This window comes from Dicentrarchus labrax, unplaced genomic scaffold, assembly GCF_905237075.1.
Source record: "Dicentrarchus labrax unplaced genomic scaffold, dlabrax2021, whole genome shotgun sequence".
In the NCBI taxonomy this organism is placed as follows: domain Eukaryota; kingdom Metazoa; phylum Chordata; class Actinopteri; family Moronidae; genus Dicentrarchus; species Dicentrarchus labrax.
The window spans coordinates 12,206,985-12,219,968 of record NW_026136712.1 but is presented as its reverse complement, the minus strand read 5'-3'; the positions used below and the strand labels follow the sequence as shown (position 1 = coordinate 12,219,968).

General features: G+C 40.6%; 1 protein-coding gene across 5 annotated transcripts in view; it reads left to right on the top strand.

Moving 5' to 3' along the window:
* The window catches only part of lrp2b (low density lipoprotein receptor-related protein 2b), a 41,079-nt gene that overhangs the window by 8,540 nt on the left and 19,555 nt on the right, over positions 1 to 12,984 (top strand). For all 5 annotated transcript variants that reach the window (XM_051418351.1, XM_051418350.1, XM_051418349.1 and 2 more), the window contains exons 16-40: positions 19 to 228; positions 374 to 566; positions 1,008 to 1,133; positions 1,277 to 1,407; positions 1,862 to 1,999; positions 2,270 to 2,545; positions 2,648 to 2,887; positions 3,021 to 3,143; positions 3,313 to 3,429; positions 3,712 to 4,089; positions 4,386 to 4,634; positions 4,757 to 4,965; positions 5,112 to 5,296; positions 5,424 to 5,652; positions 5,848 to 6,025; positions 6,478 to 6,606; positions 6,833 to 6,999; positions 7,200 to 7,343; positions 7,676 to 7,785; positions 8,360 to 8,537; positions 8,920 to 9,133; positions 10,426 to 10,662; positions 10,788 to 10,979; positions 11,233 to 11,705; positions 12,514 to 12,961. In XM_051418351.1, the coding sequence (XP_051274311.1) occupies positions 19 to 228; positions 374 to 566; positions 1,008 to 1,133; positions 1,277 to 1,407; positions 1,862 to 1,999; positions 2,270 to 2,545; positions 2,648 to 2,887; positions 3,021 to 3,143; positions 3,313 to 3,429; positions 3,712 to 4,089; positions 4,386 to 4,634; positions 4,757 to 4,965; positions 5,112 to 5,296; positions 5,424 to 5,652; positions 5,848 to 6,025; positions 6,478 to 6,606; positions 6,833 to 6,999; positions 7,200 to 7,343; positions 7,676 to 7,785; positions 8,360 to 8,537; positions 8,920 to 9,133; positions 10,426 to 10,662; positions 10,788 to 10,979; positions 11,233 to 11,705; positions 12,514 to 12,961 (5,274 nt within the window). The remainder of the gene's footprint in view (positions 1 to 18; positions 229 to 373; positions 567 to 1,007; positions 1,134 to 1,276; positions 1,408 to 1,861; positions 2,000 to 2,269; positions 2,546 to 2,647; positions 2,888 to 3,020; positions 3,144 to 3,312; positions 3,430 to 3,711; positions 4,090 to 4,385; positions 4,635 to 4,756; positions 4,966 to 5,111; positions 5,297 to 5,423; positions 5,653 to 5,847; positions 6,026 to 6,477; positions 6,607 to 6,832; positions 7,000 to 7,199; positions 7,344 to 7,675; positions 7,786 to 8,359; positions 8,538 to 8,919; positions 9,134 to 10,425; positions 10,663 to 10,787; positions 10,980 to 11,232; positions 11,706 to 12,513; positions 12,962 to 12,984) is intronic.

Genomic DNA, 12,984 nt, shown 5'->3' with positions numbered 1-12,984 from the left:
CATTCACTCTTTGAACAGAGGTGAAGGACTTCTTGTTGATGGCCACCTCTCTGGGGGTGCGGGGAATCCCACTGAACTTGTCCCTCCAGGAGGACATCACCCTGCCGCTCTCGGGTCTCGGGTCATCTTTTTCTGGCTCTGCTGTGGAGTTTGACGGCAAAGAAGAAGCACTTTTGTACAACGACAGGTCCAGAGGCCTCGTCTATAAGTCCAACCTCAATGGCACAGGTGAATTTTTATAAGCACCATTACAAGGACACTGAGATCACTTGTAAAACTAAATTTCTGTTGTGCAAAATGGATTTGTTACCATAGGATATAATATTTCTGCTACATTTTGTCTTTTGCAATAATTTTCTTCATGCATTTACAGTGCAACAGATTCTGACAGGCTACAGAGTGGGATCTATTGACGCCATGGCTTATGACTGGACATCTAAAGTCTTGTTTTGGACTACAAGCACCTACAGGTCGGTGGTGGCCTTCAGGGTCACAGACAAGTCCAGACGTGACATTGTGACGGGATTGAGGAACCCAAAAGGAATCGCAGTGCATCCCAGTGCTGGGTGAGTGCTCAAATTTAACAGGCGTAAATACTGGAGAGGGATTTTTTCACTCTGTGGGGATTTCAGGTTGCAGGAACAGCAAATACACATCAGAGCACATTCACTGGCTTACAACCTCTTACAATAATCAGAGTCTAGTGATGGTAGTGCAGAAGTACATTTCACTGATATCCTGTGAATGGAGTAGTTTCATGAAGTATGCATTACTAAAATTCAGATTAGATGATTTCTACTTTGTCATAAACACAGAAAAAAGAAATATAGGTAATTTTGTAGTGTTTAAATAATTCATTCAATGCCAATTACAGCCATAATTGAATACATGATTCTGGCTCCCTAGTAATGTAATAATCCATAAAATGACATCAGGTTTAACCATTTTTATTATATTTTGTTTTTGACTCACATTAAACTTGTGTTTAATCAATTGTTGATCCACAGCTACTTGTTTTGGTCTGACTGGTACCGTCCAGCAGTCATAATGAAAGGCTTCACTGATGGAAGCAATGCTGTTCCTCTGGTCAACACAACACTGGGATGGCCGTATGGACTCGCTGTCGACTATATGTAAGCACAGTGATGACCTGCAAGATTATGATGTGATTTCAGGGATCAATGCTCAGGCTTTTACAAAGAATAAAACAATGTTGTGTGGACTGCAGTATTCTTTTATAGTCACTGGTTAATTCCTTGTGATTGGTCTTTGGCAGGATGAACAGGCTGTACTGGGTGGATTCCCAGTTGGACCAGATTGGTCACATTGGCATTGAAGGATTTGACAGACAGACGTTTTCCAGTATTGGCCAGATCACTCAACCCTACTCTCTAACAATTTATTCAGGTGGGTTTCTTGGTCTCTCCTCATGAGTCTCACTTATTCTTGCACAGTTATGTTCCACATTGCACAATATTATTCACATTGTATTATTCAGGTTTGACACAAATCTGACAAAAAACACACTAAACCTCGACATAGTTCATACAGAACTCTCTCATTTGTGAGAATATTTGCATTCCGATCAATATAAATATAATAATAATAATAATATATTATAATATCAGTGAAAATCACTATAAACAAAATAGGAATTCTGTGCATAGCATAGGGAAATCATGCCCTGTGCGTACAGTATTTACTCAACATTCCTGACTTTCAGATTAGTTTATTCTGTACATTGTTGTGCACATTCAACACATTCACATTTTGCCTGTTTTAAAATGACTGTAATACACTTGTATGTGACTCATTTATTATATTTTCTGATTGTGCTGAGACGGTTTTTTTTGTCTTGTAGACTACCTTTATGTTGCTGATACAAGGACCAGAGCAGTGTTCGAGATGAGGAAGAGGGATGGAGGAGGAAACATTATGATCAGACAAGGAATCACCGGCATCATGAATCTCAAGACCTACACAGCTGACCTCCACAGCAGTAAGTTCACACACAGGGGGGGCACTGGAGTCTGCAGATAGTTAAACACTCCAGTCCTACAGTAACTGTTGCGGAGTGGTAAGTAAAGGCCAGTTTAGATAAGTAAAAATCACTACTAGTAGGGTTGGAGAGTATGGGACAATGAGATTGCAGCTAGAATGAGTAAAGAATAATATTGGTATCACCTTCTCTGTGCTACTTGAGCAGTCAGTCAGCCAGACATAATAATAAATAAACCCGCTGAGTGCATCTTCATCATCCTCCTGACAGCATTCACCAGCCGGTGCAATCTGGTGGCCAATGGACTCTGCAGTCACTTCTGTTTCCCGACTCCCTCCTTCAGTCGAGTGTGTGGCTGTCCGTACGGCATGAAACTTCAGGCCAATCAAAGGGATTGCATCAAGGATGATTCTGTTCCCCCGCCTGACAACTGTGGCGACTACGCCTTTGAGTGTGATGAAGGACGCTGTAGACCCAACTCCTACCGCTGTGATGGAATTGTTGATTGCGTAGATAAGACTGATGAGGCCAACTGCACTGATTCAGGTGAATGTATAAGAAAACGTGTGTGTTTGAGGATTAGCGGAAGGAAGTTATTGAACAAACAGTGTTAATAATCCAACTGCCTGCCTCATCTATCTTCACCAGGAGCGACCTGCTCTTCATATGCGTTCACCTGCAACAACAAGCACTGCATCATGTCCAGTTGGCGCTGTGATGGCATGGACGACTGCGGTGACGGTTCTGATGAAATGAACTGTCCCACTCGACTTCCTACCACCTGTGCTGCCAACTATTTTACCTGTGATAACAACAAGTGTATCTCTAAACAATGGCTGTGTGATGGTGACAATGACTGCGGTGATGGTTCTGATGAGCACAACTGCAGTAAGTATGTAGGGACTATTTTCAGCTCAGACACCTCACTCAAGGTTATTTTGCTATATACAATACTCAGCAAACAAATATATTCTGGTAATGTAATGTAACAAGGTTTTTATAAATTATCTGTGATTGACAGATTCAACCATCACTACATGCCCTCCTTCCTACTTCCTGTGTCCCGACCACCGCTGTATCTACAGCTCTTATGTCTGTGATGGAGACCAGGACTGCTTGGATGGCTCTGATGAGAAAGATTGTGGTAGGAATCACTATAACTTCACTCTTTGTTGTGTTCTGTTTTATTTATGTTGATCATTTCTGAAATACAACACACCTCCTTATTGAGCCAAATAGATTAACCTTTGAGTTGTGAAATATTTCAGTTTTTTTTATCTTTTCTCTCTTATTTTTCTCCTTTCCACCTTAAGAGTTTTCCTGTGCCTCCTATGAGTTTGCCTGTGCCAGTGGGGACCAGTGTGTCAGTTCGCGTTATCAGTGTGATGGAGTGTTTGACTGCAGAGACCATTCTGATGAACGAGACTGTCGTAAGTTAACAACCTTGACTTGATTCTACATATAACAAAATTAATTATGTCAATTTTTTTATGAATGATGTAATTATGACCGATTGCACTACTTTACATTTTGTCAGCTTTATTGCTGATATAATTCAGTCAGATTCAAAATTATTGACATGAATCAATGATTAATAAATATTCCACCTCTATCTTGTTCAGCATTTCACATTCTGCTGTTGAGTTACTGAAATTTCTGAGTGGAAGCCACTACAGTTTCATTCATTTTTTAAATGTCTGTGGCCCCTTCAGCCACTCGAGGTCCAGGTCTCTGCCACAATGACGAGTTCCAGTGCCAGACTGACGGTTTCTGCATACCAGACGAGTGGGAATGTGACGGCCATCCGGACTGCGAGGATGGATCAGACGAACACAACTCTTGCCTTCCTGTCACCTGCAGTTCCTACTATTTCCAGTGTGCCAACAAGCTGTGCATCCCGAAAAGCTGGTTGTGTGACGGCGAGAACGACTGCCGAGACATGAGTGATGAACAGAACTGCCCCACCCCACCATTTAGTTGTCCCTCTGGGCAGTGGCTGTGCCCCACTGACCAGCTGTGCATTGACCTGGACAAGGTGTGCAACGGTCAGAGGGACTGCCCCAATGGAGCAGACGAGTCGCCAATCTGCAGTAAGTTTTGAAAATATCTTGCATTATTTGTTATATTTAAGTCTCAGCAATGAGTATTCCTAAAAAAGACAGAATATTATACTGTGGTATTTAGAGCGACATATATAAATAATAATATTATATATTATATTAATAATAAATAAATAATTATAAGACTGCAGGATGTACAAGGATAAAAAGAAACATTATGAAGCAAAACACCACTAAAATGGACATCAAAATTGAAGCAAAAGTAAATGCAGCAAAATACCTAATAAATGCATGGCACTAACTTACTCTTCTGTAATTCCATGAAGACCAAGATGACTGTGCACTGAACAACGGGGGCTGCAGTCATGGCTGTGTCCAAGGACCATTTGGTTCTCAGTGCACCTGTCCGTCAGGATTTCAGCTCCTCAATGACTCCAAGACCTGTGAAGACATCAACGAGTGTCTGATCCCAGGATTCTGCAGCCAGCAGTGCTACAACGAGAGAGGAAGCTTCAGGTGCTACTGCTCAGAAGGTTACCTCCTAGAGCCTGATGGACGTACCTGCAAAGCTACAAGTGAGCAACACACATTAAAATTGCAATTACATTTTTTTACATGTATATAGGTGAGGTGAGATACATATAGACATTATTCAGATAAGAACTTGGTGGGAAACAAGATATTTTTCTGTCCTTAGACCCACTGGCAGCTGTACTTCTGGTTGCCAAGCGTAGCCAGATCATTTCCCAAAAGATCAACATGAGACCACCCCTGATGAATCCAGTTGTCAGCGGTTCAAGCATTGTGACTGTAGACTTTGATCGCACAACCTCCAAAATCTACTGGGCTGATGCCTCGCAGAAGAAGATATGGAGTGCCTACCAGAATGGCACAGACAGACGGGAAGTAAGATAAATGATGGCACAGATGCATTAAAGCAAGATATTTCAACCACTGGTCTCAATGTTTCTCCAAGAATTCGAACATACCTGCTGTATAGAAACACAAACTGTGTGATATTCTCATGATTCAGTGGGTTTCTGTTGTTCTAGGTGTTCTCCTCTGGTTTGATGGTACCAGAGAGTATAGCTGTGGACTGGGTGGCTCGAAACCTTTATTGGACCGACTCTGTCTTGGAGAACATTGAGGTCTCTACTCTGGACGGTCGCTTTCGCAAAGTCCTCCTCACCAAGAATGTTACCAGCCCCCGTGGACTGGTTTTAGACCCCCGTAACTAGTAAGTAGAGACTCTTTAGTAAAACTGACAAGGGGCATTTGAGTCTTTAATTTATTGCTTACTTTGAACCCCTAATCAACAAGTCACAAGACTTAATAAAAAGCTCCTTAACACACTTTCCTCCCAGCACCAACCTGATGTTCTGGTCAGACTGGGGTCAGAACCCCAGGATCGAGCGGGCCGACATGGATGGAAACATGAGACGAGTCATTGTCAGCACTAAGCTCTACTGGCCCAACGGCCTGGCCCTGGACTACACCACACGCAGGGTCTACTTTGCTGATGCCTACCTCAAGTATATTGACTACTGTGACTATGATGGCAAAAACCGCTATCAGGTCATGGCAAGCGACATGGTACGTTTAGTTTGATTCCGTTAATTGATACAAAAATATATTTCATTTTATTAATTTTTTTTTACTGTTTTTTTTTTTTAAGGGTCTAAATCAGAATTGTAACAGACTAATAACACCAACAAGTTTTTCTCCCTTAAATAAATTCATTGGATTGTCTAAATACCATCACCCCTGTGCATGGCCACCTCACCCTAGGTTCTCCAGCATCCACACGGTATGACTATCTTTGAGGACAACGTCTACTGGTCGGAGCGCTACACCAGTAAGGTGATGACGACGAACAAGTTTCACGGTGGCAACATCACCACTTTGATGAACAATGTCTACCAGCCCATGGGCATTGTTATGGACCATCCCATCAAACAGCCCACAGGTAACTTTGAATTAAAAATCAAATTTGACCTGCATCCTTGTAGTTTTCTGAAGTGTATTGCACACTGTATTGTTGGCTGCTGTATATTGTCTTGAATGCATGCTCTTAAAGGTATGCTAACCACATGTTAACGTCTTTAAGGAATACAAATTTCCTTACAAAAAACCTCAACTGCACTGTAAAAAATACATTTCACCAAATTTTCACCAAAATCAGAAGCTGCAACATGGATTTGGAACAAACCACAGAACTCTTGTAGTTAGCATCAACAGCAGCAGCAGCAGCCATAGCTGAAAGAAACAGTTAACTTAATCAAGCTAGACTGATTAACTCAGAGAGATGTAGTGCATTTCCACCACAATGGCTGAAGTCAAATTATTAAAAACATTTTAGAATGACAAATGTCAAAAGTCATACTAAGTCTGAAGGTGACACTGTGGATTTGTATTTAGCTATTAACCCATGCAGAGAACACCTGTGCAGTCAGCTGTGCCTGCTGTCAGGCCTGAGACCCAGGTACTACACCTGCCACTGTCAGTCTGGCTGGAAGCTGGATGCTGACAAACGCACCTGTATCAAAGGTAGGGTTTGTTTTTGTTTTTTTACGTTACACAATTTTTGCATCAATGTTGACCATGTTGAAATCTTAGTAGATATAAACCATGTGGATTAATATTATTTTTCTAATTCTGATTGATATTAATTTTGTAGTGTTTCTGCTGAAATGTATATTCTCCTGTACAGCTTGGCACCCCTTTTGTGTGTTTGTTTCTCTCATCATGTGTACTTCTGTTCTGTCTGTTCTAGATGAGACTCCCTTCTTGATGGTTGTGAGAGATTCAGTGATTTTTGGCATTCCTCTGGACCCTGCTGACCCTTCCAACAATGCAATGGCCCCTGTGTCGGGCATCAGCCAGGGGCGGGACATCGACTTTGATGACCAGGAGCAGCTGGTTTATTGGGTGCAAAGCACTGTGAGTGGGGGTCTTGGTTTGATTTTGATTAATATATATATACATAATAGTACCAGTATAGAAGAGAATAAATTGCCTGAGTTGATGATTTCCAGACCATGTAAAATTTATAGTTCTACTATTTTGTTATATTACTTGAGTATCTACATTTCTGAAAGGCTTGTTCTGAAGCATGGTGTCTGATTTTGCTCTGATATCAGGGTTCTATATGGCAAGTGAAAACCAGTGGTACCAACAGGTCTGAGTTTGCTCCTGCGGCTTTCATGGGATCACCATCTGGTCTGGCTTTTGATTGGATAAGCCGAGTAATGTATTACACCAATCCCCTTGTTAAAACCATAGAGGTAAGTACCTTTAGCTTTACTGACAATATAATGGAATATAGAGCCCAACATTGCTAAAACTAACAGAGCAGATAACAAGACTAGACACAATTATTATATTAAACATATAAAAACAAACCTACACACTCCCTGTTTACTATATAGCATGTATGTTAGGTGTTTTTCATCTTAACCTGCACATTTTGTTTTTGCCTTTTGTGTGTGTTTTATCACCTAATTTCAGTTTTTTAATTGTTATTGTGCAAGTAACAAACAAACAAAAAAAAAAAGGGATTGCCTGGGTGCCCAGGGCAAATAAAATTAACGTTGAGCCCTGCTTTTCACTGCCTCAGGTTATCCGTGTGGATGGAAACCAGCACTATAGGAAGACCCTCATCACCTCCACTGGTAAATCAGAGGAAGTAGGAGAGCCCATTGGAATAGCCCTGGATCCAGCCCGAGGGTAATGTATCTGTTCACTGAGAAAATAAACCTATGGAGTATTTGCTGTTACTTAAATTCAGTGACAAAGGAAAAACAACGGAAGGAACAAATCAACTGTCAGTTTCCGTAGGTAAAATAGCTTAACCTATTTAAATGCTCATCTTTACTTCTGTGTTTCTGATGTTGAGAACCTGTATGGCAGGACCTCATTAATTAGACAGCATTCAGTGAGCAGACAATAGCTGGCCGACAAGGATGAAGTGGGCTAACTGTTTGAAAGACCATCACGTAATTGGAAATTAAGAGGATTTATTTCTCCAACAGCAACATGTCAGTCGTGTTTCTTGTGATATAAATAACCCATCCAAAACTATGAACAGTAATGGGTGACACAGTAAGACATTTGTGCTGGCATCTTAGCATCTTTGCACAGAAGGTAAAAAAAAAGCCCTTTCTCTATGTATATTTTGAATGTTTTACAAAGAGGAATTTTACACATAGCTCAATGTAAAATCTTTGATATTTACAGTATGATGACTCATTTTTGTCTGACTCCCTTACTTGTTTGTCATATTTATACTTTCCTTTCACAGGAAATTGTTTTGGACAGACAAAGGGTCAGACAATGGAGTTCCTCCCAAGGTTGGCAGTGGTGACATGGACGGAGGAAACCTCAGGAATCTCTACACAGGAGGCCTGGCTAACATAGGATACATTACCGCTGACATCTCTACAGCCAAACTGTACTGGGGCGTGGCGGGCTCAGGGGTGGTATGTACAGTGTACATGCTCAACATATCGACTAAGTCTACGTTCACACTGCACACACAAGTGACCCAAATCAGATTTTTTTTTTCGTCACTGAGATCAGTGGAATCTTTTCAATTCTGATTTGGTCCACTTTCATATGTGTTGTATTTTTTGGATGTTGAGAGGAATAAATTCTTCTACTAACCTTTTTATCTGTGAAAACATTTACAAACATGTTTTATCCTAATCGCTTTAATACTTGGCAATTTCACTATATGACAAGTCCTTTCGCACCCAATAATCTGATGCATTCATACCAAGCTTATGCTTTTTATTTCAGGTTCTGCTTGTTTTTATGTCACCTCCACCTTGTGTTAATATTTTGCTTCCTGTGTTTGCCCAGATCGAAAGTGGCACCATGGATGGAGTAAGCCGGATGACAGTGGTGAGCGGCCTGTCCCATCCTTGGGGGCTGACTATATACCAGAACCACCTCTACTACACCGACCTGGACTACGAGGTCATTGAGAGGGTGGACAAGGACAGTGGTGCCAATATGGTGGTGATGAGGAGTGGCATGTCTGGCCTCCGCGCCCTCAAAGTGCACGCCAGAGACAGTATGTAGATTCACTAGTTTTTAATTTAATCCAGAAGCTTCTGTCCTTGAGCTTGGTGTTTACATCCAGACTGTTATATTATGCAAAAGGTCATTACTGCCTGTGAGTAGGAGTTTAGTGTCCTCCTCAAGGACATCACACAGGAGGATCAAGTACCATTGCGTTCCTGTGGTAGTTTTTTTTTTTTCCATCAAAAATAAGAAAAAACTAATAGATAAGGTTGTGGTAAATAGAGGATTGATACCTTTGAATTTTCACCAAAATGTTCCATTCAATACATTTTTCCCCCTGAATATTCAGAGTGCAGTGTTCCTTATCATTGATTTAGGTAAATAAATAAATATATAATTAATGCTCAGATTATAATAATGATACACTTGAAATATATAGCTTTACTGAAACAGAGTAACAATGTGCATTACAGGACAAATTTAAACAACAATAAAACACAACACAAATTACTAAGTTAACAACATGAAATTATAGTTAGATCAATTATTAAAAAGTGTTTGGGGTTGAGACCATGAACTACAACATCTTTGTTGCATCTAGCTCTCCCACTTTTGCTTCCTCATAAAGGTGGAAGGTCTTGCCTGAAAACACGAAAAAAGATACATTTGATGCCCGAAGTAGATAAGCACCTGAGGATCCCAGGGAGTGAGATAAAACTATTGTTTGAGCAAACATTGCAAAAAACTTGGCTCAGTTTAGATAGAAATAAGATTTTCTGAGGATGAAGACACTGCGTGTTCAGGCAGGGACAGGAGAGGTATGAAACGAAGGAAAAGGAGCAAGTTATGGTTAATTTGTATGTAACTGTTAATGTTATACATCGTCCATCGTATGGATAAATCCGCCAGCCATTTGTTTTTGTGAAGTTGGAAGTTATTTACTCCATGTTTTGAACAACGAGACTTATGTGTCGAAATAAATTAATTAAATGTTCATTCTCCTTGCTGGTTGTTCTGACACATTATTACCACTTTTTTTGTTATTTAACATGCGAAAAATAATAATATAACATAATAAAATGTCATAAACATGCAACGACTAATTGACTATTTACTATAAGTCTTATTTCTCTCACATACCATTGAAATTTTAAGCCAGAGATTCTGCACAGCACAAAAGTTTGCTGTAGCACATTGTCAGACATTTTTCATATGAGGAGAAAAATTGCAGCCTATTCACTTGTTTAAACTTTGTTCAGTTGTCCAGTTGCATTACAGTAATATGGGCTCAAATTATCCAGTAACTTTCACCTCCATCACTTTCTTTCTCTCCCACCTCAGACTCAGCGGGAACTACCAACGCCTGCAGCTCCAACAACGGGGGCTGTCCCCACCTCTGTCTGCCCAAACCAGGCAATCAAAAGACTTGTGCCTGCACCACAGGCTTTTACCCCTCTCATGATGGCTCCCTCTGTGAACAGTACGACTCTTTTGCAATTGTCTCCACCGCCAAGTACATCCGTGGCTTCCACATAAACAGCTCCGATCACTCTGAGGCTATGGTGCCTGTCGGTGGACGTATGTTGGCTTAATATCGTTCCGCATTATGATGTTTGTGCCTTGTACAGCTTTTTTGGTAAATTGTTAGCTATAAATACCAAATTATCAGTTTCTACAAGTAGGATTCTTTAAATCTTTTGCAGCTTCCTACTCCATTAAGGGCAAGTTGGACCTCCATATCGAATCTGGCTTTCTATACTGGACTGACAACAGCACCTCAACCTCATACAGGGGCATCTTCAGGGCCAAAACTGATGGAGGGGGTTACCGCAGTGTCATCAACTCAGGTGTTGGAAGAAGAGGCATCCAGGGCCTTGCTGTAGACTGGGTTGCAGGTATGAAGCCACTCAACCATTCAACCATCCTGTTAGTCATTCATTATCTTTACATGAAGGCTCTAGGAGCAAAGATATTATCTAGTACTTAAAAAAATCTAGAGATTAAATATCACCAATTTACTAAAGTGTGTTTATTTCAAGCAAAACTAAACCCCTTTGTTACCCTGTCAAGAACTAATAACTGTGTATCTCTCTGCTTGCAGTAATCTTATCATTCTCGTCTTTCCCGTCTCTCCATTCACCTTCTCAGGTAACTTATACTTCACCAATGCCTTTGAGAGCGAGACCTTCCTGGAGGTTCTTGCCATCAACACCACCTACCGAATGATTCTCCTCAAGACCTCCCAGGACCAGCCCCGTGACGTGGCTGTCAGCCCCAAGCTTCGCTACCTCTTCTGGACTGATGGTGGCCAAACACCCAAGATTGAGCGGTCCCTGCTGGATGGCACCAACCGCACTGTGTTGGCATCAGACGGTATAGCGTCACCTCATGGCCTTACCGTTGATTACACCAATAATTTCCTCTACTGGACAGACGATGTTCTTGACATCATTTCCCGAATGGCCATAAACGGTACACAGAGGCTAATTTTGCGATATGGAACCCGGTACCCATCTCCAAGAGGTTTGGCTATATTTGGAAACAACATTCTGTGGGTGGATAAAAAGCTTGGAAAGGTCTTCCAGGCCCGTAAAGAACCTTACAGTTTTGAGGATCCAGAAGTAAGTTAAATCCACTGAATTTAAAATTTTACTTTAAGCGTTCATGATGCTGTGGTTTTGTGATCTTCCATTGAAATGACTAAATCGTTGACATAATTTAGAGAGTTTGTCAGGTAAACAAAAACAGGGAAACAATTTATTTCCTGGTATTACACACACGCACATAAACTTGTTTGAGTTGGTCATTAACAGTGTCATCATAGTTTTACAGCGTTCACAAGGGCTGCAACTAATGATTACTTTCCTTATTGATTATTTTCTTAATTAATCAATTCTACTATAAAACTATTAATTGGTCTATAAAATGTTAAAAATATATATAAATAAAAAGCAAAATGCCATTTCCTACAGTCCACGATGTAGTATTAGACATGTCAAACAACAGTTTTGACCACAGTCCAAAAGACAAATTTTCCATTTACAATGACATAAAAAAGAGAAGCACAAAATCCTCACATTTGGCTGTAACAAGGAAATGTTTGACATTTTAAGTCCAAGCTGAAATTCAGAAATTATTTGTTAATCAACAGAAAATTAATTGGCAACTCTTTTGGTAATAGTTTAATCGTTTCTATATTTTTTGTTTTGTACATCACCTTGGGTTCCAACAAATGAAAAAATTTCACTATTTTTTGAAATTTTATGAACCAAAAAATAATTGTCCTACAGGCCAGTAAATGGCAGTTAGGATCAATAATTGTTTAGCAGCATGTGTACATAAACAGTCATTTGTTAACAATTAGTCATCCTGCTGTAAATGTGCTACGTCCATGCCACAAAATAACATTTTATTTTTTAATGGTACCAGGTAATTCGAGACAATCTTGATGGTGTGGAGGATGTCACTGTCTTTGATGCTCATGTCCAGCCCACATCTGCAAATCAGGTGGGCTTTAACCCATGTCAAGAAGATAACGGACGCTGCCAGCAGCTCTGCTTCGCCATACCAGACCAGGAGGAACCAAAATGTGGTTGTGCACATGGGTCACTCCTTAGTAATGGAGTAACATGTGGTTATGGACAAGATGAGTTTTTAGTTTTCACCACAGACTACACACTGAACAGCTTGAGGCTAGACCCTGCAGATCATAGCACCCCGTATCCAGCAGTGAACTTGGGTTACAACACGATGGCTTTGGATTATGACTTCAAGGGGAAGCGAATTTTCTTCGCCCAGTACATGGGGATTGGTCGGAGCAGAATTGGCTACATCACGACAACATCCATCACGAGTCCGCCTGTCAATATAGCTACAAGTGAGTTTATCAGTAATTGTTAC